The sequence below is a fragment of the Anguilla anguilla genome, chromosome 3 (assembly GCF_013347855.1).
Source record: "Anguilla anguilla isolate fAngAng1 chromosome 3, fAngAng1.pri, whole genome shotgun sequence".
Lineage (NCBI taxonomy): Eukaryota > Metazoa > Chordata > Actinopteri > Anguilliformes > Anguillidae > Anguilla > Anguilla anguilla.
The window spans coordinates 49,134,766-49,161,287 of NC_049203.1; the positions used below are offsets into that span (position 1 = coordinate 49,134,766).

The 26,522-nt window shown below is 46.6% G+C and overlaps 2 protein-coding genes across 3 annotated transcripts; both read right to left on the bottom strand.

Annotated features, from left to right (window-relative positions):
• Window positions 1–2,069: 2,069 nt before the first annotated feature.
• On the bottom strand, window positions 2,070–13,489 carry LOC118222912 (INO80 complex subunit D-like). Its single transcript, XM_035408843.1, has 10 exons — window positions 12,371–13,489; window positions 10,424–10,670; window positions 9,169–10,016; window positions 8,460–8,562; window positions 7,981–8,205; window positions 7,215–7,324; window positions 6,225–6,358; window positions 5,708–5,979; window positions 5,447–5,604; window positions 2,070–3,269 (listed from the first exon to the last, which is right to left on the bottom strand). The coding sequence occupies exons 2-10, from the start codon at window positions 10,639–10,641 to the stop codon at window positions 2,209–2,211; spliced, it is 3,129 nt and encodes a 1,042-aa protein (XP_035264734.1). The 5' UTR covers window positions 10,642–10,670; window positions 12,371–13,489; the 3' UTR covers window positions 2,070–2,208.
• A 415-nt stretch (window positions 13,490–13,904) lies between these two features.
• Window positions 13,905–24,559, bottom strand: LOC118222913 (NADH-ubiquinone oxidoreductase 75 kDa subunit, mitochondrial-like). 2 transcript variants are annotated; one of them, XM_035408845.1, is made up of 19 exons: window positions 24,376–24,559; window positions 23,633–23,712; window positions 22,876–22,967; window positions 20,760–20,867; window positions 20,325–20,401; window positions 19,457–19,538; window positions 19,115–19,245; window positions 18,409–18,594; window positions 17,642–17,776; window positions 17,397–17,511; window positions 16,573–16,718; window positions 16,320–16,448; window positions 16,062–16,191; window positions 15,754–15,914; window positions 15,440–15,594; window positions 15,057–15,232; window positions 14,845–14,979; window positions 14,360–14,432; window positions 13,905–14,268 (listed from the first exon to the last, which is right to left on the bottom strand). In XM_035408845.1, exons 2-19 carry the CDS (start codon window positions 23,706–23,708, stop codon window positions 14,177–14,179), a joined length of 2,199 nt encoding a protein of 732 aa, XP_035264736.1. In that variant the 5' UTR covers window positions 23,709–23,712; window positions 24,376–24,559; the 3' UTR covers window positions 13,905–14,176. The 2 variants fall into 2 exon arrangements, with proteins under 2 accessions (XP_035264736.1, XP_035264735.1); XM_035408844.1 differs by having other exon boundaries at window positions 24,385–24,556.
• Between the last annotated feature and the right edge of the window lie 1,963 nt (window positions 24,560–26,522).

A 26,522-nucleotide genomic window follows, 5' to 3' on the forward strand; every position in this document is an offset into this window, starting at 1 on the left:
ATCGTACAGAATAAAAGCCATTTCAGCATCGCTGCCGAACAACATGGGAGACACCACTTAACCCGTAAAGAGAACTAAAACTATCAGGAGAAAGACTTGATAGCCATTAAAACTGATGAAAGATATTCCACAAAAAACATTGGCTCCACTGAGTACATTTTTGCAGAGGACAAAAATGTTCAAGATTTTTTTTTTCCTTTTTTCATTTTTTTTTTCCTTTTTATTTATTTTTTTAAACTTCATTTTCAATCCAATACCACTCATTTTAACTCACTGATAAAAACCCAATGTTGAAGACTGCTACTCTATAATTATATACTTTTAACATTTGCAGTGATCTTTCAGCTTCTAAATCTACTACCGAAAACCCATGTTTTACCATGTTTTTTTTTCAGGAAAAAAATGGATGATTAAAAATCAGAGAAGAGTTATGCTTTCTTCCTCGTGTTTTTAAGCACTGGCTAGCGAAGGGCGCACAGAGCAAAGGTTAACCGTGGAAAACCACACTGCCCTGCATGACTACCTCTCATGATGGTTTTCAGCTGGATTCCTATACCCAGGTGTGCAACGCGTCCGTGGCTGCGCTGCCCAGGGTTCAACAGGCCAAGGCTGTCAAACATTAAGCGGCATTCTGCAGCCACGCTAATGGCTAATGGCTAATGGCGGATGTAGTCCATAGTACAGCGCTGTAGTACTTGAAACTGGCTCCGGACCTCGTTCCCATTAGCGCCACCGCGGGACGCCGCGTAAGGGGTCGCGCGCAGACTTCGCCCCCGTTACGGAGGTCATGGAGACACCCGCTACATCGCAGACTAAGTGGTGCTCTTCCGGAACCTTCCCAGTGTCACATGTACGGAGACCAGGGAAGCGAATTCGGGAGGCTGCAATGCGAAGAGAAGATACTCTCTCCTCATTTGCCTCGTAACGCAGATCCTGTTCTGCTCTACGTTTTGACACCAGATTCTGAAATATTCTGACATTTTAGGGTTCTAGAAGTTCAGGATTTCTGTACTCCCTGACTGAGAGAGCCACGTTTCTCTGCATGTCCCTTAAAGGCCACCATATATGCAAGGACCATAGAGCACCACTGAGAAGACTGGACACTTTGAACCCCTCAATTTGGCTACACGCAGAAGGGGCTAAACCTCAATCTTTTTAGGCACTCCATTGAAATGTCACAGGCTGGGAGAGCTTCCCTGACCCCAAACAAGCTGTGTCCCCATGCTACAGTCTGAATTCATAACCAACAACCCTCGATTTTAAATGCTTAACGTTACACATCCAGTGCTTTTGTCCACCTTACATGGTCATATGGATTTTTTTTAAAAAATACACGAAGTGGAAACCAATACTATATGTTAAAATACTATGAGCAGAGAATATGACAGTTTATTGCTTAGAGTAACCAGATTCACCTTCAGCGTCTAACAGCTAGCCCATGAAGACTCTACAGCGGCCGCCGGGTTCACACGATCATCGTTCCGAGTGTTTTCTGAGTCGATCGATAAAATATTAAATAATCACAATATAAAAAGTCATTTAAAAGTGGTTTGGCAAAGTCTCTGTTGATTAGGCTAACCCTTGGGAGGGAAGGGCCCTCCCCCTCATGATAGGCTTGCGGGCTGCGTGCGGCTGGTAGAGTCGTGATGGGCCGCGGACACGGCCAGGTCGTTATAGAGCGAGAGAAGCGAGACGGAGGCGACGGGCTTTGAGAAGGACACGACGGGGCAGGTCCCAACCAGGCGCGACGAGACGCCGCTCCACTCGAGGGACGTCCGCCCTGGTCCAACCCGTCCGTCCATACCCGGTCCAGCTCCACCCCCACGACAAGCCCCTCCCCCAACACAAGCTCCACCCCCACGACAAGCCCCTCCCCGACACAAACCTCACCCCACACAACGAGCCCCTCCCCAACGCAAACCTCACCCCCACGACAAGCCCTTCCCCCTACACGAGCTCCACCCCACGAGGACCACCTCCCCAACAAATACTCCACCCCACTGCAGGTGGCCCCTATAGGTGAGCCACAGCCGCAGATGAATGGGTGGAGCTGAGCTGCCAGACTGGCCGGTGCCTTGAGAGACATCGGCATCCATGACCGCTCAAACCGCAGTGCAGAAGTGCCCGGGCTGGGGGGGAAGATGGCGGAAAGTGAGGGGCGGGAGAGGAGCCAAATCCCAGGATTTACCGCGAGAAGGATCTCGGAGGTCACTGCGTGGTGAAGGGGGGCATGGCGCTGTTGGCGCTGGCGGCCGTGGCGCTGGCGATGGAGAAGCCTGAGGGGGGCGCCGTGGAGCTGTGGCTGGGCTGCACGTCCTTGGGGATGCCGCTGTGCGCGGCCAGCTGGTGGCCGAAGGCGGCGCTGAACTGGGGCAGCTGCTGCTTGGGCTGGCCCGAGGCCAGGAGCTCGAGGGGGGCCGAGGACGCCGAGGAGGAGGAGACGGAGATGGAGGAGGAGGAGGAGGGCGGGGAGGAGGTGGAGGTGGAGGCGGGGGGCAGGGCCAGCCCCGTCAGCGCCCCCTGGGGGAGCGCCGAGAGGGCGGCGGTGGGCCGCAGGGTGAGGGAGTGCGCGGCGCTGGAGGGGGGCGTGGACAGCGACGTGGACAGCAGGTGGCCCTCGGGGCCCACCAGGTTGCCGAACTGCGCCGGGTCCGTCAGGGGGAGCGGGAGGCTGTTCCAGGGGGAGCGGGGGGGCACCCCGCCCAGGGGGACCTCCAGCAGCAGGGGCGAGTCGGTCTGGAAGGAGGCGGCAGCGGCGTGGGGGGAGGAGATGTGGTCGCTGTAGGGCGAGGGCACGTGCTCGCTGCTGTAGTGGCTGCCGTGCGGCGAGGAGGCGGGCACCTCCGGCTTGGCCAGGAGGTGGGAGGGGTGCGTCCGCGGGAAGGGCGGCTCCGCCATGGGGCCCTGCGCGAGGAGGGTGGCGGCCGCGGAGGAGGAGGGGGGGAGAGGCGGCGGGGGAGGGGCGGGCGTGTGGGGCGACGGGGCGGGGGGGAAGTGCTCCCCCGCGGGGTGCAGCAGGTTCTCGTCCAGCTCCAGGCTGGAGAAGTTCTCGGCGGGGATGCGGCCGTTCAGCAGGTCCCCCATGGCCCCGCCCTGGACCCCGGGCCCCGAGAACACGGCCATGGTGCGGTGGTCCACCGCGTCCGACTGCGTCAGCTCCCCCATGGAGCTCAGGCACACCAAGGAGTCCGTGTAGGAGCTCATGGCCTGCAGCGCCCGCACCAGCTCCTCCGCTTCCTCTGTGGTGGGCAGCAGCTCTCCGTTCTTACCTACACACACACGCACAAGCGCACACGCACACACACAAACACACGCACAGAGACAATCATAATCACAATTACATTTAGCCACTTAGCAGACGCTCTTATCCAGAGTGACGTGTTTATTTTATATCTTCAGTTAAGCAGCTGGCTTTAGTCTTTGTTCCCCCTCAGATGCAAGACATAATACATGCACAATCACCCAATTTCCACTTCACCGAGGTATCTCACAAACAAATTCCTGTAATCCTAAATCCTTTAAAATACCAAAACACATCTGACATCTATAATCTCAATCTTAACTACTACAACTACAACTAGTTATATGCCAGTTTTCATTATTCATTATTATTTGTAATTAATGTGGCTTTCAATTCTTTTTCCTGCATTAATAAATAATAAATGTAATTTAATTAATAACAAAGTAGCAGAGCGTTGAGTGAACATGCAACGGTGGTAGAGTCAATGAATAACCTCTAACTGCCATGAAAACAGTAAGTGAGTTGACAATAAGGAGTAGACTACATAATGCTCACACATGCTTAGAGAAAACAAAAGGCAAAGTATACATCCAACTTAATACAGAGCCAGCAACAGGAGTGCATCGTAGTATCTTAGTGACACAAACGCACACGTTGACAGTACTACTTGCAAGCCCGTCTCTCGCCGATTGATTTCTTGGCTACTGCTGCATTTCACAATTGCTGGTTACGGAATTTACTTAAGTACTGACTAGCTTTATTCCACCACCCTCCACTACATCACTCATCTGTGAAAATATAACTGTCACAGCATTGTGTTATCACACGTTTTGGACCGTTATTCAAATTCAGCACCTTCGCTGGTGATCATTCAGAGCTACTGTACATACAGTCCTGCAGCTAAACGAACGCTAACTTCCTCTCTGCTGCTCTTGAACTAAGTCAACACATAAAGTCCAAAGGTGGACAGTAGAACAGCAGCAGAATAGTGACATACTGCAAGTCATCACCACTCAACACAGTCTCGCAATAACATAATTAAATAGAGAGTATTTGCCTCCCATCACTACTATATGGCTATTGCCATTGATCAGGCACATCAGAGGTTAAATCTGATCTGGACTGAACTGAAATTACAGTATCATTCTTTCAGTTATGATATAAGTAATGTTCAATTCAAAAAAGATATGCAAACAGGCATTAGAGCCAGGGATTATTGATTTCTTCAGTTTCCCAGAAAGACAGAGCTACAGTAACAAACTGTCCCATTGTGTCAGCCTCTGCCTTGATTTCTTAAACATGACTAATAAAACAAACAGAAATGCTCAAACAGAAAGTAAACAGTATTTTTTTTATCCAGTACATTGTGAGTTTTTGTTTTCAACAGGGAAAATTCCCTTTGATGTTGTGAATTACACAAAGTGAACCGAACAGGAAAAATGTCAAGTCAAGTGGCTCGATCAAGTCTTTACAACAGAAAGGAAAATGTCCACCTTTCCTTTCAACACGCAAAGAACGAACCACAACATGAAGGAAGCTAACTGGGCCCAGTTAAGGCTTACGGAGCAAACAGGCCTTTCACACTGCTGGACTGCGTCTAAGATCCACAGCGCACGCAGCACGTGGTGCCAGATTATAAGCAGAAGCAGTCCGGGGGAAATTCCTGAAACCCTTCTCTAAGGACGGCTTCCTCGAAAACAAGACGTCCTCACAGCAAACAGACATCATATTCCCAAAAATTGTTCACTTTGCTACTACTTCTGCAGCTGAATTGATTGCTCAATGAAAGCAGTTAATTAAATAATGATTAGATTTATTAAATGTTGCATCGTGCTCTATTTGTGCTGATTTCCACAAACAATTTCCAGGTGTGGTGATCGCTACCAAACGAGCAGACTCCCTCCCCCGTATTCTGACTGACTGCCGATAGGTTTAATGTGTCACCTTTTGCCATTCCAGCTTTCCTGGGATAAAGGCTCTACTGAAACAAGGTTGCTGTTGATAAATACAATATAGGCCACTACTTTTGGCGTGCAGCCTGGATCTCATTGCGCGTTACACACGTTGGAAAGCAAGAAATTCAAATTCACATTTCGCCATTATGAGATGTAAGCGTGGAGTTCCACACTTTAGTGGAAGTGCACGCTAGCAGCTCCCTGGCAGCGGCCCGTGGAACACATCTGCATGAAGTGAGCGACAAAGCACCTTCAAACAGATCGAAGTCCTGCAGGTCGTCTGGAAGCCTGGGCAGCACGTCCGAGAAATCCTCCTGGTTGAGCTCCAGGTCGTTCGGAATGTCTGTGATGTCATTGGTGATGTCGTCGGGAAGCTCGTCTGTACTCAGGTCTGGGGTCGAAGGACTCCTGTGACCGAGGGAAGAGAGCATTGAGAGGGGGGAAGGCTGGTACCCGGCGAGGGCGATGAAAGTGTTGGCGGTACAGGAAGCGGGCGGGGCTGAGCTCTGACCTGATGCTGGCGCTCTGGGAGGGCAGCGCCAGGCTGGAGGGCATGCCCAGGTTGCCCTGCGGCAGGGCGGGCGGGATGGGCTTCTGCGGCCGCCGCGGGCCTCTCCTCCGCTTCTTCTTGTGTTTCTTGGTGAGCGCCGGCGGTTTGGTCTTCTTGCGCGGCTTGCGCTGCTGCTGCTGCTGCTGCTGATGCTGCTGCTGCTGCTGGTGGTGCTGCTGCTGCTGGTGGTGCTGCTGCACCCTGCGGTTGCTGTCCCCGCGAAGGAAATTATCCTGCAACGCACAACGAGTTACTGAGACCAGCACGAAGCGCACGGCTATCATACGACACACACACTGCACTAAAAGCATACCGTCACACAGGGGCCCGGCCTTGCAGTGCAAACGCCGCAGAAACAAACACTACATTTCTGTGACCGCTCATCCCATCTACACCAGGAGACTGAACGTCTCTGTAACGGCGTCTCTGCAAAAAGCACCACACAAACGAAATCCAACTCAACGAAGAAGGAACTCACCATTTTTTTGGCATGCTCGTCACAGAGGGGCGTCTGGTGCGTGATGTCGAACACGGGGATGGCGCACTGCTGCCCGTCGGCGAACTTGGCGGTGCAGCTGGTGAAGAGCTGCTGGGAGCGGTTCAGCAGGATGTCTGCGCAGGAGCGTGAAGGAAACACACGGCGGCGTGCAGCCGCAGCCAGACTGCAGGGCGCTCATCAGCAAAGACGCCCTACGCAGGCATGCGCGCGCATTACACATGCGCCCTGCGATTCCTGCGCAAACACGCTTTACCTGCAACGGTCCTGTACTCACAGAAACCAAACCTTAAGAGGGTCCCTCCTTAACACTCGTGTGTACCAAATGTCTTTATTTACATTACTTATGGGGACCCTACTATTTGACCAAATCCCTCCATGAAATTACACCAAGTAATGGTAGCACTAGATGCTCCCTCCACCTGAGTAAAGACAAGGAAGCAGAAATCTGCTGTTTCTAGACAACGTCAAATGATTGTATTTCACGAACATTAAAAAATGCCTACACACATCTGTCTTTTTTTATTTGGAAGACAATGCTTTACTCGGAAAGCGGAGAGGAAAACGGATAGAAAAGGGATGACGACTCAGAAGGTGCCATGGGATCTAATTCCTGTCCGCGCTGAAGGGATCAGTGCGTGGAAGTCTGATGCGCCATACGTCTTGCCCTGCCACTATTCTTTATTTACTAATCAATCAACAAAACTACTTCTCGCCCGATAGACAAAAACAGATCAGAAGTCACCCAGCTGCCTCGCAACTGCCTGCCTTCAAAACCATCAGTCCATCATGGACGTTTTAGCATCTGACTCTCAAACACAGCTAATCCGGCTCTCAGCCTCCCCTTTAACGCATCACGCGTAGTGCATTCTTTGCATAGTCACAGATTATCAACACTCGAAACCTGAAGTGGGCAGACGGAACGCCTTCGTGGTCTCGGCGGGCGGCGCGCTGGAGCCGCAGGAAGGATACGCTGGAAGCAGTGTCGGGTGAAAGGCAGCGCTCGACTCTCGCAGGCCTGGCCTTTAGTGTGTCCCGTGCAGAGCCCAGACTCCGCGTCCCGCTGCACTGCTGACTGTGCGCTGAGGGGAGGAGACGCGACGCAGCGCTCAGCACCGGCACCGCAGCGAGCACAGTCACATGAGCTCTGTGCTGCCGCACATGAAAACCGCTGCACGGAACTGCAGCACTGTGATTACTGGAACAAGTGGGCCTCAAGGGTGTGCTCCCGGTACGCGTTTTTGTAACTTAGGTCACAGGTTCCATCCCCAGGAGGGGCGCTGTTGTTATGCCCTTGTGAAAGGGACTGAATTGCTTCAGTAAATGTCCAGTTGAGCAAATGGATTGCATCGACAAAAATGCGAGGCATGCAAATCGCTCTGCTGAATGTGATCCGTGTGTGTCCACGTGAGTGTGTGTGTGTGCCAGCGTGTCTGTGTGTGTGTGTGATTGTGCGTGTCTGCGTGTTTTCGTCTGTGTGTATGTTTGTGTGTGTTTTAGTCTGTCTGTGTGTACGTTTGTGTACGTTTTTGTTTGTGTGTGTTTTAGTCTGTCTGTGTATGTGTGTGTTTTTGCCTGTGTGTGTGTGTGTTTTTGTTTGTGTGTTTTAGTCTGTCTGTGTATGTGTGTTTTTGCCTGTGTGTGTGTGTTTGTTTGTGTGTGTTTTAGTCTGTCTGTGTGTGTGTGTGTTTGTTTGTGTGTGTTTTAGTCTGATTGTGCATGCAGAGGGTTGGGGTACCTGGAAGGCGTCTGGGAAGCCCTGTGCAGTTCCTGGATCAGCTGGCCGGTGCAGTCGGGGTCCTTGCTGGCCGCGCGCAGCAGGGCTTTGCGGAAGGCATAGCGGTATCTCTTCTGGCGCATGGCCGCCCGCTCCTGCCTGCACAGGTGCTTGTACTTCTGCTGCAGGTACGAGCACAGGCGGGCCAGCCTGGTGCTGCGCGAGCCGTCGGCCTCTTCGTCCGAGCTGCGCGCGGTCAGAGAAGCAAGCGCTCAAAATCACTTCTGCCCCACTTCCTACCAACTTTAAAGTTCAATTACAGCTTCAAGAAATTTAACTCTTCCCCTGCTGAAAATTGCCAAACGCTGGATGCACGTACACCAAAAAAACAGGACTATAATTAAAAATGGTAAATAACAGAGCATTCAAAGTTGAACATGAAATATTCTTAAATTTAAAGAAGTTAAATCCCGCAAATGAATCCATGCGGTCGCACTTACTTGTCCTGTAAGCATCTTTCCTGAAGCCTACAGGAATACTGATAGGGAGGAACTCTTTCCATTTCGTCCTCATCCTCCGCACTGTCTTCAGACCAGTCCAGCCCTGCAGTCCACACGCAATCATCAAAAACTGAGCCTACACTCACTATGCACCAGAAAAGCAGACTAGTCTATAACAACATTGCAGCCCCTGTCCATAATGAAGGACACATTTCCATGGATTTTAGCGCATTCAAAAGGCTTTTGCGAATGCGAACCACGATATTGACCAATGAAATCTGTTAAACCAAAATTAAACCTATTTTTCTATCTGCATATACATAACAAATATTACATTCGTAACAATTCCCAGACCTATGGTAATTTCAATATAAATGTTTTATGGAAAGTAATACACAAAACACAGCTACACAAATTTTGTACACGACATTCAGTGTGCACAGCATTTGACACCACAAGCTCTAGTAGACAGCTTAGTGCATTCTTGCCTCCTCAGACATTTTTGAAGGCAGTTTAATTCCCAGACAGCCACAAAGAAACGCAGTGTTCAGAGAATTTCTGCGGGAGCGTGCACGAGACAGTCAAATGAACACACACGGTGTGTCACGCTTCTCTCTCTCTGCTAAAGACCCTCTCGAGGAGCTGTAAGTGCAGTGAGTGTGAGTGAGCGAGCGTGTTACTGAGCGCAAACGCGGCTCAGCTGAGGTACCTAGGTGAGGGAAGAGGTCTCCGTGTTGCTGCTGTCGCTGAGAGCAGAGCTGCACCAGGCGCTGCAGCCGCGCCAAGCAGGCGGGCGGGGGCGCGAACGCGGCGGCGCGCATGATCACCGCGCGCTGCGGGCCCTCCCAGGCCCCGCCCGGGCTGGGCGGGACCGGGGGCGGGGCCTTCCTGCCGAGAGAGGGACCGGCGGCGGACTGCGCCGGGCCGTGGGCGGCGCCGGGCGGCAGCCCGGGAGGGGGCGGGACGCCGGTCTGAGGTGGTGCTGGCTTGCATATTAAACCCTGCTGCAGTGCGGGGGGGCAGGCGGGGGGCAGGTAGGGGCGCTGGGCCTGCGGGAGGATCGCCGCCGCCGGCTGCTGCTGCTGCTGCTGGGGGGCGAGGTGGGGGCGGGCCCGCGTGGGCGAGGGGGGCGGCGGCCGCAGGCTGGGGGCGGGCGGGGGGCTGAGGTGCTCCGGCGGCGGCGGCGGCGGCGCTTTGGGGAGGAGGTCGGCCTCGCGCAGCCGCAGCGCCTGGTTCAGCGCCAGCCGGCTCTGCAGCTTCTTCCTGACGGCCGAGCCCTTCCGGGCGGCGCCCTCCTCCCCGTCCGCCTCGTCCTCCTGGAAGGCGAAGGGGTCCAGCAGCTCCACCTCCGACAGCCTCAGCAGGCCCGCCCGCGGGGGCGAGGCCGGCCGCTCGTCCAGCCCGTTGGGCGTCTTCAGGGCCAGCGAGGGCACCGTGATGTTGAGGGCCACGGACTCCAGGTGGGGCCGCGAGCGCATCTCCTCCAGCGCGTCGTGCTTCTTCTTGCGCTCCTTCTTGGGGATGAACCCCAGCACCTGCAGGTGGCTGTTACAGTATCTGAGGGGGAAAACAGACAGGAAGCTTTTACTCGCTTACACACACGTTTCAGACGCCCGCTAACGACTCCTACTGAGCTCCGATGGCCTGAAACTGATGTGAGTGTGGTATGAGGAGAGGCACCTGGAGATGTGCGAGTGTTAAAGCAGCTAGGGAAGATAGGTGGGTTTATGGGTTATATGGAGTCAGGAGCCAGGACAGGCGATTCCCTCATCGTTACATACACACACACACGCACGCAAAGAAACCTGCAAGCATATGGCTCACGAGACGACGGCTGTATGGACTGTGCCTTACTTATCGCCCTCGCCCCTGCACACTGTTTTTTCAGTTACTGATCAATCAACAATACCACTTCTTCACTGACACTTTCATCCAATAGGCAACAACAGACCAGTGGTGTTCACCTGCGGTCTTCTGACTTGGGGATGGGATTGGTGCAACGTTGGCTGTTGTACTTGGCCACATATTCACATTGCTTGAAGGGGGCGGTCTTGTCCTCCAGGACGTGGCGGATACAGAAGGCATAGCCGTTGAGTCGTCGCTGCTTGCACAGCTTCGGGCTGTATGAGCACAACGGCTTGTTGTCCACCTCAGAGAAGTGTATGTGTTTGCCTTCATACATCACGTGACTCTTGTCCTTGAGAACATCAGCTGGCATGAGAAAGCAGGGAAAGGTCAATGTCACACCCCCAAGTGTAGGACCCCCGAACATCACAAAATTAAAGGAAAAGGTGTACACATGATAGCAGGTGGCCAGACATGGGTTTTGGATGAGATGTAAATGTAGGAAGAGCCATCCATATCTAAACGAATGACAAAGCAGCCTTATCACTTCAGGTTACAATTTAACATGATACTGATGCTTCATAATTATGCAGTTAACCAAAGTGTTCAAAAATTAGAATACGTAAATAAATACGTCAGCAGCAGATAGTCGGTTCAATAACAAAGAACAAGTTCGTGACAGAAATAGGTATGGTTACACAGTAGCTGTATATTATCATGCGAGTTCCGAAATCATAAAGGTATGGTGTACCGGTAAGGCTAATATGTTCTTTTCCGTAAAGATGTTAAACAAAATAGTGCTTTCGTTTATCTTAATTAGTGCGTCGAATGTTTCTGAAATATTTACAAAAACTAAATCGGTGGCAACTATTTTTGCAGCACTTATCCTGATTAAATAGCGTTCAATTGCTGAAAAACACTTGGGCCGGTAGCCAGCAAGTGATTAAATGAGCTAACATTTGGATAGATATCTAGGTAGCGTTAAAACGAGTATATTAGCTGCCGTATTTCGTACAGGTGTAACGTTAACACTGGCAGGAAATTGTCAGCTAGCTACATTTAGACTTGACGTTATAGGTTAACTTAAGTGCTGGGGAACAAGCAAACTAACTCCGCCAGAAGAAAAAAATTGGGACACCAATATTTCTGAATACGTTTTAATTACTTGCTTGACGTTACAAAGCTAGTAACACTATGCAGCGAATAGGCTGAATTCACAGCCTGTGATAACGCAGCTAGCTAGCGACTAACTTGCACAGATTTACAAAAGGGTCAGTATACGATACTAAAGATCAAGATACAAAGTCTCGCGAACATTAGAAGACAGCTAGATGGTGAATACAAATAATCAAACAGATGCAAGGTTAGCGCAAGCTAGCTCGCTTGAAGGAAACATTGTTTTGGACAAGCAGCAAGCACTCCAAAAATAACTATTTACGTTGAGGTAGATAACTTTGAGACAAAATGTTTTCTAACAAGCGAGCCAATTTCTTACATGGAAAACACTAGACACTGCTAGCTATTTAGCAAGTTAAAGCAAACTAGCTGCAAACCAGCTATATGCATGTCATTCTGATGTAATGGTGTTAGTAGCCAAATAGCTAGCTAGTTCAAATAAGTTTATTTCGACCTCTCTAGATCTAATTAGCTTTATAAATACCGAGGAAAAGCTATGCTTGCTAACGAACTAAATGCATACAAGACAGCGATCGCCCAGGAAACGGAAATAAAATGCATGCAAATTATTCAAAAAAATAACTACGAAATGACGTGATTACACGATTGCGTATAAGAAAATATTGCTATTAAAATATTATTCTGTTTTAAGACTACACAGATCTACCTATATATGTATAATATCGTTTCAAACAAAGGGAGGCGCAGAAAGGCCCGCTTAACGCAGGCCTTCAAAACAAAATAAGGAATTTTTGGTCACTCCCGGAATATTCTAATAACATTAGTGAACGTACGATTAAATTGCACAGTATAACAAAAAAATATGTGAAAGAAAAGCATCAACAATATGGCTAAAACAAATACTTAACGTTCCGAGCGGCCTGTCACACCTTGTAATCCCCCGGCCTCGGGTAGCAGCGGCGACGGCCTCGTCTTCCACAGTACCTCGGGTTCTTCTTCCACTCGAGCCCCAGGCTTTACAACAGATCCGCTTACCTTCAATTGGTATGTGCTGTGCACGGTGTACACTCCGGATAGAGTCCGTAAAGGCTTATTATAATCAACCGGACTAATTATGCACTGATATTCGTTATTTTTAACATAGAATTCCGTTTCACTACCGGGATATCATTTAGTTTGATTCCTTGATGCATCTAAATGTAGTTTATCTCCAACAGAATTTAGCAGGAAAGAGCTGCTGGGGTTTTTAGTTCAGTCATCAGCAGACTCTCCTTACAGCACCACTACCGGCACTGCGGGGACATGACAACAACGGGCTGTTCAACAACAACCTCACCTACCATGTTGGAAATTTAAGTTAATATCATACCGGAGAGGAGATGCCATTTAAAAGGAAAGGAAGTTTGTTTAGTGCGCAGCCGAAAGCTTAACGCATAAAGGTGATCTAAACTCCGCGTAGCTGCTGTTTCGACCAGCAAGCGGAGGTAACTTTTACATTTCATGCCTTCACTGACTGGTCGTCCATTCTCTCCCCACTCACCCATCTTCTTGTCCTTGTGGAATTTGCAACAGTAAGAAGTTTGGAAATTTGTTTAAAATGTATTAAGTATTTACAGGCGAATGTTTGAATACACAATCAGTATTCGTGTCTGTTATCTGTTACTTAAATCATAATAGCAAATAAATGGGCGAGCGTTTTTTTTAACCTTTGGCTTCATTTCTATTAAAATAATAATTCCTGGTGCAGTGATGTCATCTACGTTACTGTACAGCTCAACTAGTTGATGAAATGATAAACGCTGCATTTCTGTGATTGCTATTAGAAAATTGTCTGCTTTTCCTCGCCACTCACAACCGTGAGCTTTCTAGTATATTCAATTATTTTGACTTCCTCTCGTGTCTTCCCTTCTCCAAATTTAACCTACCACCTGTTTTCTACCCCTCCAAATTTTCACCATAGCACTTCTCCCACAAGTAAGAAACGTCCCCATTCAATGACTGATCCCGCCATCAATTTACCAGTGGTTCCACGCTTATTAACAATACCTTGCTAGACCGCACTAATACTCACATTAGATGCAATTCATGTGATGCGAACCGCTTAAACCGAAATTTTAAAATATTCAGCAATTAACTGACTACATTATGGTGAGCATTTAGGACATTCTGTGCGTTCATATCTGAACATTTTATGACAAAATTCTATTATTTTCAAACAGTTCACACAAAGAGACGGTTCAATACATAACATAGATTGTACAAGCATGAATCATCCACTTTGCTGTTATACATAAATACATTTTACACAACATACACTAACCTATGATCAAAACATTTGAAATTTAACTCTTAATCATGGATTTCATTGCTTCATTAAGATCCACAGTGAAAACTGGCACAAAACTGGTTAAGTTTTGGTAGAATAACTATTGTTTTTGGTTCTCAAGAAAATGAGGAAGTAGCTTACAATCAGACAGGCTTTTTTATTTATCATTACATTTAAGCTTTCCTACAATGTTCCTCCCCAAATTTAAACATGTGAAAGACATCTTTATAACATCCTCAGTACAGCGCACAAATACAAGAAAAAAATTCACACGCTTGATCTGTACTGCTAATATTAGGTTTAAATGAGAGTGGCAAGCCTTAAATAGTTTGATACATAGTGGATGAGTTCATGGGGGTTTAAAGGAGACTTAAAGGTATGTGGTATGTTTTGAAATACGGACAGCACTTTAGCAGACGGACGGTTCATCCACTGCGTGTGCTCCTTCGGTCACTGCCTTAACACACTTGGCCATCGTCTGGGAGGCTCTGCTGATTGGATCTGAGAAAGGGAGGGAGAGCAGTTGTGAGACGCTATGCAGAATCAGGAGAGAATTAGAGCCAGATCATGTGACCACAGACCAGGGTCCTACCTGTCATATAGAAGTCTCTAACTGTGAGCTGTGGAGGGACCAGAGGGTCTGCGAGGAGTTCCTGATTCACAGCCTAACAGAGAGAGGGACCAAGTGCGCAAAATTAACAAGCTGCCAAGACACACTGCCTGACGATGCCTATTGTTAGAACAGGAAGATGAAAGAACATACTTGGTCGGAATTCATCAGAATTTCAGAACTACCGTGTATTACTGTCAGGTGAACATTCAGTCAAAATAAATATGAATTTCTGTGGTACTAGAACCCCATCATAGCTCCATGCCTTCCAGCAGATTCAGTCAATTACGTGTGATCCACTCACTGTAGCAATGGCAAATTACTGAGACCTTTAGTCTACAAAGAGGATGTGAAAGTGATTCTCCTCCAGCAGCTAACTGGTACAACACTAGGACAATAGGATGGTTCAAACCCAGGAGCTGAAGGACGGAAAGTGTATCGAGACGGTGCAGATGCCTGGTTCTGACCTGTGATAGCTCATTGGACTGCTTGAAGTAGTTTGCCTCCTCCACATCATCGTAACGCACCAAGTTGGGCGACATCTCAGCCAATCGGTCACGCACCTCATCCACCGTGTCGTAAGGCAACGTCACACCAGCCAGCTGCGAACACATGCTCGCAGTGAGAAACAATCTCAAAACTCGTGCTCGGTGGTAGGGGGCAGGGAATAGGAGCGCACCTCAGCAACCGCCCTAATGATCTTCCAGTCTTCTCTGGCCGTGCCTGGTGCGGTCACCGCCACCCGGGTCTGCTGGGCCCGACCCTCGGTGTTCACATAGGTAGCGCACTTCTCCGTGTACGCAGCCCCTGGGAGGATGACATCAGCCATGGTTGCCCCAACGTCCCCATGATGCCCTGAAAGCAACAGAGCGGATGCAGCATTTACCACCATATCACTGGTCACACCCCACAGACAGCTAAAGTGCACATGAGGAACTGGGCTCTGAGGACCTGCTGGAAGGAAGCTTCCTCGTCGAAAGCACATCTCTAAAGGATCAAAGGAAGTGACGTTACCATAAAACCCTTCACACTTCAGTAGGGCGGAGCAGGAGCATCGCTCACCCTGATAGATGATGAAGCTGTTCTTCGGCAGGTCCTGTCTGGTGATGCACCCAGCATCTGCTCCCAGTAGGAACAGAACCTTGGGTGGGTTCTTCCTGATGGCTTCCACACCCGGCTTGTAACCCAGGTCTAGCGCTGCCACCTGACTGGCTACCCTGCAGCCATGGACACACAGCAGAGAAGGGGACACACTTTAAGATCTCTCTTACTCGTAAGTATTGGTGTACCCTCTTAAATCAGTCTACCCCAGCTTAAACACGTTTGACCCCTGATACGGGCGCGTGGAGGCACGCGTCCGGGTTAAGGCTCATTACCTGTGGAGGACATTGAGCACTTTCCAGTTTTCCTGCACACCGCTGCTGGTCCGGGCGTTCTGAGCGATGTGGGCCACGGTGGAGTGCAGCGCGGCCCCGTCCGCCCTCTGCAGACAGGCGCTGCCCACCACCACCACCGGGCGCTTCGCCTGGGCCAGAACCTGCAGGCCAGGCAGAGGGTGAGCGAGGGAGACGGACAGGCCCTCTTCTCTACTGAGCACACTGCTCCATGAAAGGTACCATAGATCAAATCCCCATGGAGGATACATGCTGTACATCATACCATAGAAAGCCAGAGGAAGGATTACCTCGCAGAAAGGATGCGTTCCAGCTGCAATCTCCTGCAGCACCTGTGTAGACTCCCCGAGATGTTCATAGGAGTAGCTTAGGTCTAACTCTCGCCCAACCACTGCCACTTTAAGTTCATTGTGAAGCCAGCTGCAAAAATGGCAGAAAGGATGTGAAAAGGTTTGTTATTGCTGAGAGGAATTCATAGGGACTAAAGATGGTGTTCGTACAGCTACCAGCTTTATTTTTAAATACAGGGGATTCGATTTTCCGCCCACCTTTTCCTGACACGTGCATTGAAGATGGGCGCCTCATAGCGTGGGTTGGTGCCGATCAGGAGAAGCAGGTCTGCCTCCTCGATGCCACTGATGCGGGAGTTCAGCAGGTAGTTGGATCGCAGGTCAGTGCTGCAGGCAGAGGCCCAGATGATAAACACCCTATGAGCTTGTCCAAGCCCCTCCCCCATGTCATCCCACCCCACCCCATTGTATTTTCAGCAGCCCCCGCCCCCCAGTCCCACCCCAGTCTCACCCAGCCCCAGCCATGGGGAAGACCTCCTCGGTACACAAGCTTTCACTGTTCAGATGGTTCAGAAGGTCCTTCAGAGCAACCAGAGCCTCTGCGTCCACCATCCCCCCAGCGATGGCTGCTACGTCATTCCCCTGAGCTGCTTGCAGCTGCAAAGGCAAACTCCAGTTATACACATGTAACACAACAGTGTGTTCACAATACGATGGCTGAGCTCTACAGCCTAATGTCCAGAATCAGGTTATTGTATCATTCAGGCCCAGCGTTCCTTCTGGCCCAGAATTTCCCTGTAGCTCCAACTGAGAGCAATGGAACCTGGTAGGTAAACATCACCCCACCATCACACAGCATGGGTACAGAATGAGTCTGCTTGTGAATGAGTCAGTGACCAATATGCGCTAAACCTGCGACATATAGGCACATGGGATTTGACATTGGACTGTCATGGCATTTTCATCGTCTTTGTCATTCTAAAGCAAAGGGATTTAGAAGGGCCTTGTCTAAAAAGTAGAGAAGATTAGAAAGGTAAGTGAACTGTTCTTGTTTGTGTATATTCCTAGTCTCATCATTCTTGCTGATAATTGTAAATATTTTCATTTTTGTGCTGGATTTTGGACATCTATTTGCGTATGGATAAACATGTTTTTGGATTCTGACACGTGTTTGTGACAAAGCATTTTTTGGGTGTGGTTTCTAAATAAGCCTAATTGGGTTTCTACCACACCCACACACGTTTTTCCTATCTAGTTTTCTTTGTTTTTAACTGTGCAAACAAACAAAACATGAAACGTAAACATTGTGGGGTGGGGTCCCTAGTGTACACGCACCACTCCAGCGACGCGCGTCAGGGCGTCCTCCCAGGAAGTGGGCATCAGCTGTCCGGAGTCACTCTTCACCAATGGCTGAGTGAGGCGCTGTCGCTTCAACCCGTCGTATGCAAACCTGCAGAGGAGTCGAGAGCCAGGCGTCAGTCAGTCAGGCAGACCAGCCCACGGACGCAAAGGCAGCCCACAGACATAAAGGCAGTCTGGGGTTGGCTGGCCTGCTCTGGGCAGACAGACGCTCGTCTCACCGGGTCTTGTCCGAGATCCACTCCTCGTTGACTTCCTCGTTGAGGCGCGGCAGGACCCTCATGACCTCTCCGCCCCTTGTGCTCACCACGATGTTGCTGCCGACGGCGTCCAGCACGTCGATGGACTCTGTCTTCCTGTGGATGAGCGCTCCTTTCAATTAACATTCGACTGAGGGCTGTATAACACACACGCTACTGGCCTCTGATAGGATGGACTATTAAAACTAACACAAGACACTGCAGCTTGACTTGACCAATAACAAGCCCAGTCATTTCTCAATGAAAGACTGGAGGGCAACACCAAGCGATGTGCAGCACAATGCAGTCGCTTAGGCGTGCTATACCCCTGCGTCAGCATACTTCTCTGTGCTGTGAATATATAACTATGCAACCCTACAGTGCGGTGGACATTTGCGATTCTGTACAGTCATGTGGTGCTGTAAGGCCCCATGCACAGGCCTGTCTAACTGTGTGTTGTTATTATTATTTTTATTACATTTATTTGGCAGACGCTTTTATCCAAAGTGACAATAAGTGCATACCGAAGGTCATTGGAACAACTACAAAACACAGATCCGATAAGGTACAATACTCATTATGTTAGTTATTTATGGACATGAACACATGAAGTCCAGTTCACACAGTAAGCAAAGGCTAGGTCAGAGATTAATGTTAAGTCAAACTAGGAGATAAGAATTCAGTGTCATGCTGTGCTGTGCTCCATGTCTGATGCCGTGTTGGTCCGGCTCAGTGGCCATAGGGAATACCTGGTCTCCCAGGGGCGGGAGGTAAAAGCGTAGGGCTTGGAGGTCAGCGCTCCCACGGGACAGATGTCAATGACATTTCCAGACAGCTCAGACATGAACATCTTCTCCACGTAGGTGCCCACTTGCATCGCGTTTCCCCTGCCAGTTGTGCCCAAGTCTTCCACACCCGCCACCTCACTGGCGAAGCTGGAATACAGAGGACAGCTCAGTGCCCTGAGAGACGGTTCTCTGGAACCCCCTACTCCTACAGTTTCAACCAGCCCATCCACACAAATCCAGTGCCAAGGCTGCCAATTTTATACTCTCTTTAAAGTGTATGAATAAATGTCTGCACACCTGACTATGTAAACCACAGGAGCTGGAGAGGTGCAGAAGCCAATAAAAAAATGATGAACCCCGCAACACTGTCTCTAGCAACTTCATTGATTGAAATAATGACTTGCGTTTCAAACATCTCTGTCCATTGTCAGAGTCTTAGAATGAATGTTAAAAGATCCTATTATAAAGAGTTCCCATAATTAATGATCAGCCAATGATATCAATACAACATTTTCATAAAAATTAAGAATTAGCCGATTGTCGAAGTGTGGAGAATTGGCCGATGTTTTCATGAATTCCTGTTCCTATTTAAAAAGGCCGATTTAGGGATTAAATTACTGCTCCAAGCAGTAATTCCAGTGTGAAGGCAGTTGTTGGCTCAGCTCACCGGATGCAGCGTGTGCACTGGATACAGCGGGTCATGATGGTTTTAATGAGGGGCCCAATGTTCTTGTCCTCCACAGCTCTCTTCCCCTCCATGAAGCGGCTCCTGTCAGTGCCAAACATCATCGACTGGTCCTGCAATGCACAGAGAGCCGTGTTCCATACAGTAATGCCTTGACAGGGGATGCACATTGCATAATAGACTGGGCTTCCACCTAATCCACTCTGCTGTGGTGTATCAGTTTGAGTAAAAGAGGTAAACACTCATCTCATTGACCTTACAAAGAGGCCAAACTTCCTGAGCCCCTCCTCAACAGCTGCCAGGCAGTTTCCTCCTGAAGTTTACCTGCAGGTCACACTCTCCTCCCTGGTCACAGATGGGGCAGTCCAATGGGTGATTGGCCAGCAGGAACTCCATCACTCCCTCTCTGAGACGAGAGACAAACACCATCAGTACAGATGAAGTGGTGACCCAGTGGCAACAAACACAAAAACATTCTTTCCTTTTTCTTTTTAGCATGCGGTGTGTTTCCATTGAGAAATTTTTGCTGTGCTATAAAGTAATTGCTCAAGTGGTTATTTTGAGAGTCCGAAAAGACACAACCGCAGTGTTTAGCCCTGCTCTGCCACACAGACTTCAAGGTGAGGTTGCTTAAACCAGTGCTGAAATAAGCCCTACATAAACAGGAAAATGCTGATTACTTTCAGCAATATGCATGTAGAAACTGCAGAACAGACACCACAGCAAACAACCACAAACCACATCAAATGAATATGGCTGACCAGCTCCCAAAACAGAAAATGGTCGTCTTGTTCTTCACCAACATGGCAGTCTGCCAAATATAACCACATGAAACCACTGCTGACCCTACTAAATTTTTATTGACATGCTAAAAATGTGAAAATGCTAGTGCATACACTGCAATTCTTTGAACGCACACATGCCTAGATTAGCATCTCCAGTGTAAGGAAACTAATTAGCCATCACTTCCAAAACACTATTTTTTTTGCAAATTCTCATCTTCATTCCTTTGAACCCTGGATCATCAACTGCTTGGTGATCATGATCCAGTTGCATCATGGGAAATTAGAGCCCTAGCTGAGACCTTGATCACTTAAGCGGTAACTTTGGCACACATGAAAGTTCATCTAACAGTCACTCCTAAGAAGCACAAATGCTAATTGTGGGATTCAATGTGTCATGCTTGTCCTACCTGGCTTTCCTTGTTTTCTCTGAGTTGGTCAAAATGTTCCATCCCTTCATCACAGGCATGGCACAGGCGGCCACAGGCTGCAAAGGCAAAACGTCCCACATTACGACTCACGAGAGCCTAAGATGGCCGATTCTACACCACGGGTGCACAAAGAGGGCCAGTCCATTTCGGATTTCACGCCCACCTCTCTCCAAACCATCCAATTTGATTTGACATTTTTGTCATGTGCCACAGCTACAGCTGAATGTGTATCCTTGGTGAAAACGTATTCCTGCTGTGCAGTATGTGAGTGAACCAGCATTAATGTGCACAACCCTTCAGAAAACAAAGCTAGAATAATGTCCTGGAACAAAAAGGAGCATACACACAGGCCCTCTCTGAATGGAGTCGTGTGCACCCCTGTTCGTGCACCCTAACGTCAGGAGCTTTGCGTACCTTTGGCGCCCTCTCGATCTCCACCAGACACATGCGGCAGTTCCCTGCCACAGACAGACGCTCATGGTAGCAGAAGCGTGGGATCTGCACCCCCATCTTCTCACAAGCCTGTCAAAGAAAAGGAAAAATACAGGCATTTATTACAGGCACTTACAGGCAAATACAACCAACATATACATAGATAGACACCTAATATTTGGCAGAAATGTTGGCAAAATTTTACAACTGTGTAAAAATAATTATTGGGGTATTCTGTGCCTACAAAGGCTATGCAAGATAACCAGTTTGGACAGTACATGCTAGAGTCAGGCTAGAATACCAAATCTCACTAAGTGCAAATGCACTTACATTATTAATTTGGTAATGTAAATATGAATATTACTTAATTTTTATATCATTTTGTCAACTGCACAATATAGTACAACAAATGTCCCAGTTGGATTTTACATACTTTTGTGAATATTGATCACTGGTCATTATGAATGCAAACGCTACCAAGAATGTGTTTTTGCAATGCCTAAGGTCATATTTAATTGAAATTCATTGAAGGAAGGATGCAAAACCAATGAAACAATAAGAAAAAATATTTTAGGATCTGGTGGGCTTATTCTTGGTTACATTTCTCAATATGCACAAGTTGTTTTCCATGTTTTCTGACAGATAGAAAGTTAGACTGTTAAAGCATCTGAATGTATGATACTTTGGTCCCAAGACCACTCTCGGTACTCTCAAACACAGAAAAGAGTTAGTTAAGCTGGATGGTGAAGCTCTTACAAACACTGAGCCATTCTAAACTTCCAAAACAGAAAAGCCAACGATTCCCATGCTAAACGATGAGAATGCTCTGCTATTTTCAATACATGACCTTTCTGAAACAAAAGTTACCGCAAGAATGAATTTCCAAGCAATTTGAGTTTAACCTGCAACTTGGTTTTTGACACTGGGACAAATGATTGTGCATTTTTGTCTTAGCAGCTCTGAAACCTCTGTACCAAAACAAACCACTTCCCAGTAACCTCCTCACCCTTTAAAGGGTGCCTTTTTTGAGGTTCAACAAATTTTTGACATTTGGCGCAGTATATCATTTTCAGGAGGCATTTTGCACAGTTGCAGAAACGTTTTATCCAGCTACTAATCGTGCTGAGGGGGAATTTGGGGACTAAATCCTACTATTATTTTCAAATCTCAAGCAATGATTTTGAAAATGAATTCTGAAAGAGCTCCAGAAGCTCTATTCAAGCCAACAGACATTACTGTTCTTGATTTAGGCCTACACAATACAATCCCAGAGGTTCTCTACCAGGTGTTCCATTTTATCAGACAAAGTGATATTTGCATAAATTTAAAAGCATTATCACAGTAGGAATGTGTGCTCAGCCTACGTTATTTTCAAGTCTGAAAAGGTGTACACAGAGGTGTCATCATGAATGGAAGGCTATATACAAGTGTTCTGAATGAACATGCTGGGACCATCGCTTCAATATTTCTATCCTTCTTTCAATTAAACATGAGATTAAGTACAACAAAATCACTCGATTGTTAAATCACATTTCATTATGAGAGCCCCTCCTCATCCTACAGAATAGGTTACTATTCAAAAAGAAGTCCCTATTTCCTGATCAGTAAACATGCAAAATAATATTTAAAACAGCCAGTCAACTTTTTAAAATATTAATATGCAATTTAACTAACATTAGTGTGCTTGTATTTTTATAAACCTCAAATACTACCCATGTTTTGGAAACGGAAATAAAATTTAATGTGACAGCAAAATAGATTGTGTCTACAATGTGCATTGGTCAAATGTTGGTGTCTTTTATCTAAATTAACAGAACTTCATGCACATTCATACTTCAAATAAACATATAGCCTAACAACAATTATTTTAGATACAGGTCTAAATGTGAAATGGAATTTCATGTTTGTACTCTGTAGGAGGTTTCTTTATTCCAAATTTCAGATAAATCTGAGGGTCTTTCCAAAAGAAAATTTCTCAATAAACAAGAGCAACACTAATATTATGAGCCAACTATTAGTTTATTTGAAATTTCTCGAATCATGTACAAACCAAAGTAACAGAGAGGATAAGATAAGATCCAGGCATAGGCTAAGTTACCTGTAGCACTGTAGTTCCAGGTTCAACCATAACAGGCTTCCCATCAACAAACACCTCCACCAGGTTACTGGCAGCTGTGGCAGCACTACGAACTGGAGCAACACAGAGCAGCACACCTCACACATCAGCATCAAAAAGAAATTCAGCAAGACCCCATTGTAGCCCATGTACCCTTTCCATGTGCCTCAGCAACCTGCAACCATCTCCTGACAGGTATACAGATCCAAAATGACACAGTAAAAATTAGTTTTCCATTTAAGATCAACAACATCAAAATCATAATTCTTTCCACATCAGCAGAAAAAAAACTAGTAACACTTCATGAATTTAAAAGCTGCCCCATCAGCAAATAATTTGTGAGGCAAAAGTAGATTGATTCACTTGTATTTTCCTGTTATTTGACAATAGACATTGGGATGGCAGGTATGCCATCCCGCCAAGTTACGCCTTGGCGGGGGCATGCCCCATACCTATACAGCACCGAGAGTTTGGCACTTTTCAGGGTAGACTTCACATCACCCAGCCATTATTTTTTCACTTAAGTAATTACGCATAATTTCACATTGACAACTGAAACAGAAGATAAACCAAATCCAATCCAAAAGATAAACAGGCTATTAAGAATATATCTATGTATACAAGTAGCCTATTGATGTTGCGTGGATATGCTTACTACGACTGAGAAGGGTGGGGACATTCTATTCTACACTGAAATGTAAATTGGCATATACGGAGCATCTATGGTTGCATTCTTTACCATTATTCGTGGCAGCCAGGCAGGTCTTGCAGCGAGCTACCCCAGCCAACGCTCGGCTAACGGGCAAACGAAGCATGATGCTGAAAGTAAAGACGAGACAAATCCCGGTAAACTGCAATGCAATGCTGGCTGGAGTTCCGCAGCACACACTTAATTATCACTAACGCTATAGACAATACTGACTAGCTGATATAGACTCAATGCAATTACAAGTGTACTGAGCTGACTTGCTGGCCAACTATGAATATACTGTATGCTAGCAAGTCTATACCAGTGTATTGCTCTTGTTTGAGCATGAAGCCAGCAAGTTAACTCATGTGTGATGTTATGGTACGGCAATAAAGAATTCGACCTGAAAGCCCATTTACCATTGAACTTTCTTAGAGGATCAACATTGCTAGCTAGCTAACATGAACAATATTAGTTACTCTGACAGCACAAACATGTCAGAATTAACATCTAGCCTAGTATGCAAAGTCGACAGTTTCTCATACCTCATCTATACAGATATCTGCATTATAACAGTAACTTTGCAAGAGATATCTATTCGAGTTTTGTCCTCATGTGCACCTAGCTAAATAGCTAGTTAGCTAACATTAGCCTGTCAAGGGCACAGAGAATATCGCCCGTCTTTTAAAACATCTTTTCTAATGCTGCTTGGCGACACCCGGTGACACAATCCTATAAACCATTAAATACATAAGTCGGTTAGACACTTATCAAATAATAAATAGTTAGCTTACTGTTCTTACCTCGTCGCTATTTGGCCTTCTGGACCAGAACAGCGGGACTGTCGCAGCTCCACAAACTAATGGCGACTTCGTAAATTACCGGTCGTAATGACGGACATGTCCGATTTGTTTTCAGAATTCGTGCTTTAAATATTTTCCACGAATATATATTAAATTATATATTATATCATGAATACGACAATTTCGTACCTTTATAATATTATTACAAATATCTCGTTATAAATAATTATGTCTTCACCTTTCACTCTTCACATTTAACCCAGGGCTGTTGTGTCACTTCCTGTCAAACTAATGCGTCGAACAAAACAGGAAGATTAAAAAAGAAAAAAAAAAAAGGAAATGAAGTGTGTTGACATTTTTACCAAGTTAAAGGACCAAGGATGTTTTGAGGTCTGATAGTCCTTTATCTTAGGCATAATTGTTGGTTTTATCCTGGTGTACTTCCTACGAGGAGCAGTTTGTGGGACTTACCTGAACTTTTAAACTGTACAAAGTTAGTACACAGTTGATTTTAGCTGTTTTGTTCGTAGTTCATAGCATTTATTATCTGCGGATATCAATCTATCTCTAATGTTTTCAGATGTGTTCAATCTGCTTCTCAGGAGATCCATGGAAAAAGCGTGCAATTGTGGAAATATGTACATTTTGATTTACTAATGCAGATCTTTTCTTCGTGCAAAGGACAGTATAAAACTTATTGACGTGTTTTTACACTCCTATTTTTTCTATAAATATTGCCCATAGATTTGATATGCCAAAAACGTAAGATTTTCTTTGTATACCCTAAAAAGTATTTGGTTAGAATAAATCTGATTGTGCTTCCATGACGTGCAGAACCTAATTTAGGATAATTGTTCTGGAAGGAAATTACTTTTGGATGTGTTTTCATTTGTGACATATGTTTTTTTTCTTTTCTTTTTTTTACTTTACCAGCTAATACGTTTACCAAATGTCATCCTTGCATAAATAGCTCCTATGTAATGTGTTTACAATATTGCTGATAGTGCCCTTTTCCATTGGGGGCTGTAGAAAATATTTATGGTTGTACTAACTGAAACATTCAGCTCAAGCAAAATAGAACAAAAATGCTATTCTATATATTTATTTTATATATTCTATAAGTTTATTACAATTTTGGTTTTAAGCCTGTCCTGAGTTCTGCTACTGCCAAAGGTTCACATATACCTACATTAATGATTCCAAAATCAGCTTTGGAAATGTGAAACTCTGCATGACTTTTGGATAATTAAATAGACTAACTAAGCACCATACAGTAATGGTCAGGTATCACATTTCAAAGATATAATGTACTCTTGAGCAAAAAAAAAAAAACTCATATATTAAGTAGGAAAAACATGGGAAAATGCACTCACTGTTCCAGCTAATTTGGATGCTCACAAATCACAGTGTTATTAGTTAACTGCTGAAACATTCCTGAGCTGAACAGGGCCCCTGTGCTGATCAGGCCGTGCCTTCCCACCACTCAGTAGCTAGCCGGTATTTTCCTGTAGGGGAGCAATGGGGCCCAGAGGAGAAGGGAACAGTACAATGAAGCGCTTTACTGAGTACTGATATACATAATTGCTGGAGGTAAACTGTGCATGCTGTGCTTACAACTTTAACCCTGTAGTCCCTCTTGTGTTTGGGTGCACTGATGCATATTTCCGATGGTCACGATGGACTCTGGTGCTAGTAGCTACCTGTTTATATTTGTCTTTGTTGTACAGAAATGGCCATTTCATGACATTGCCAACAGTCTTTGATGAATTGATACATTTTTAGAATGGGAAATCCTGGGCTCATGAGACTGGTATGGCCAAGTTGAAATCCAGATGGAATAACCTGCTTTGGGGCACATATTAATACTAAAATATATTGTATACTAGACCGATGTATCGGTTTGGCCGATATATCGGCCATTATTTGACTTTTTTGACGACATCGGGATCGGCAGTTACGCAGCCGATGTGTCCCGATTTTTAAATAAGTATAATAAACAAAAAAAACATTGATTATTTATCTGTACTTGTCTGTTCGAACGTTGTAATTGCTATTTACTAGAATTATCCAGTAGAGGGAGCTCTAATACAAGTGTGAACTGCAGCAACCGACGCGCTCCTTCTGTAATAAAACGTCTG

Bases quoted from the DNA above. Each gene is read 5' to 3' on its own strand.
- LOC118222912 (XM_035408843.1), bottom strand. From the start codon at position 10,641: ATGTATGAAGGCAAACACATACACTTCTCTGAGGTGGACAACAAGCCG. The intron at 5,605-5,707 runs GTCAGAGCTCAG...CCTCGGTCACAG, and splicing joins TCCCAGAGCGCCAGCATCAG to GAGTCCTTCGACCCCAGACC. The intron at 3,270-5,446 runs GTGCTTTGTCGC...GTGTGTGTGTAG, and splicing joins GGACTTCGATCTGTTTGAAG to GTAAGAACGGAGAGCTGCTG.
- LOC118222913 (XM_035408845.1), bottom strand. From the start codon at position 23,708: ATGCTTCGTTTGCCCGTTAGCCGAGCGTTGGCTGGGGTAGCTCGCTGC. The intron at 22,968-23,632 runs GTAAAGAATGCA...GTGTTGCTCCAG, and splicing joins CCTGGCTGCCACGAATAATG to TTCGTAGTGCTGCCACAGCT. The intron at 19,246-19,456 runs GTAAACTTCAGG...TGTGCATTGCAG, and splicing joins GAGGAGAGTGTGACCTGCAG to GACCAGTCGATGATGTTTGG.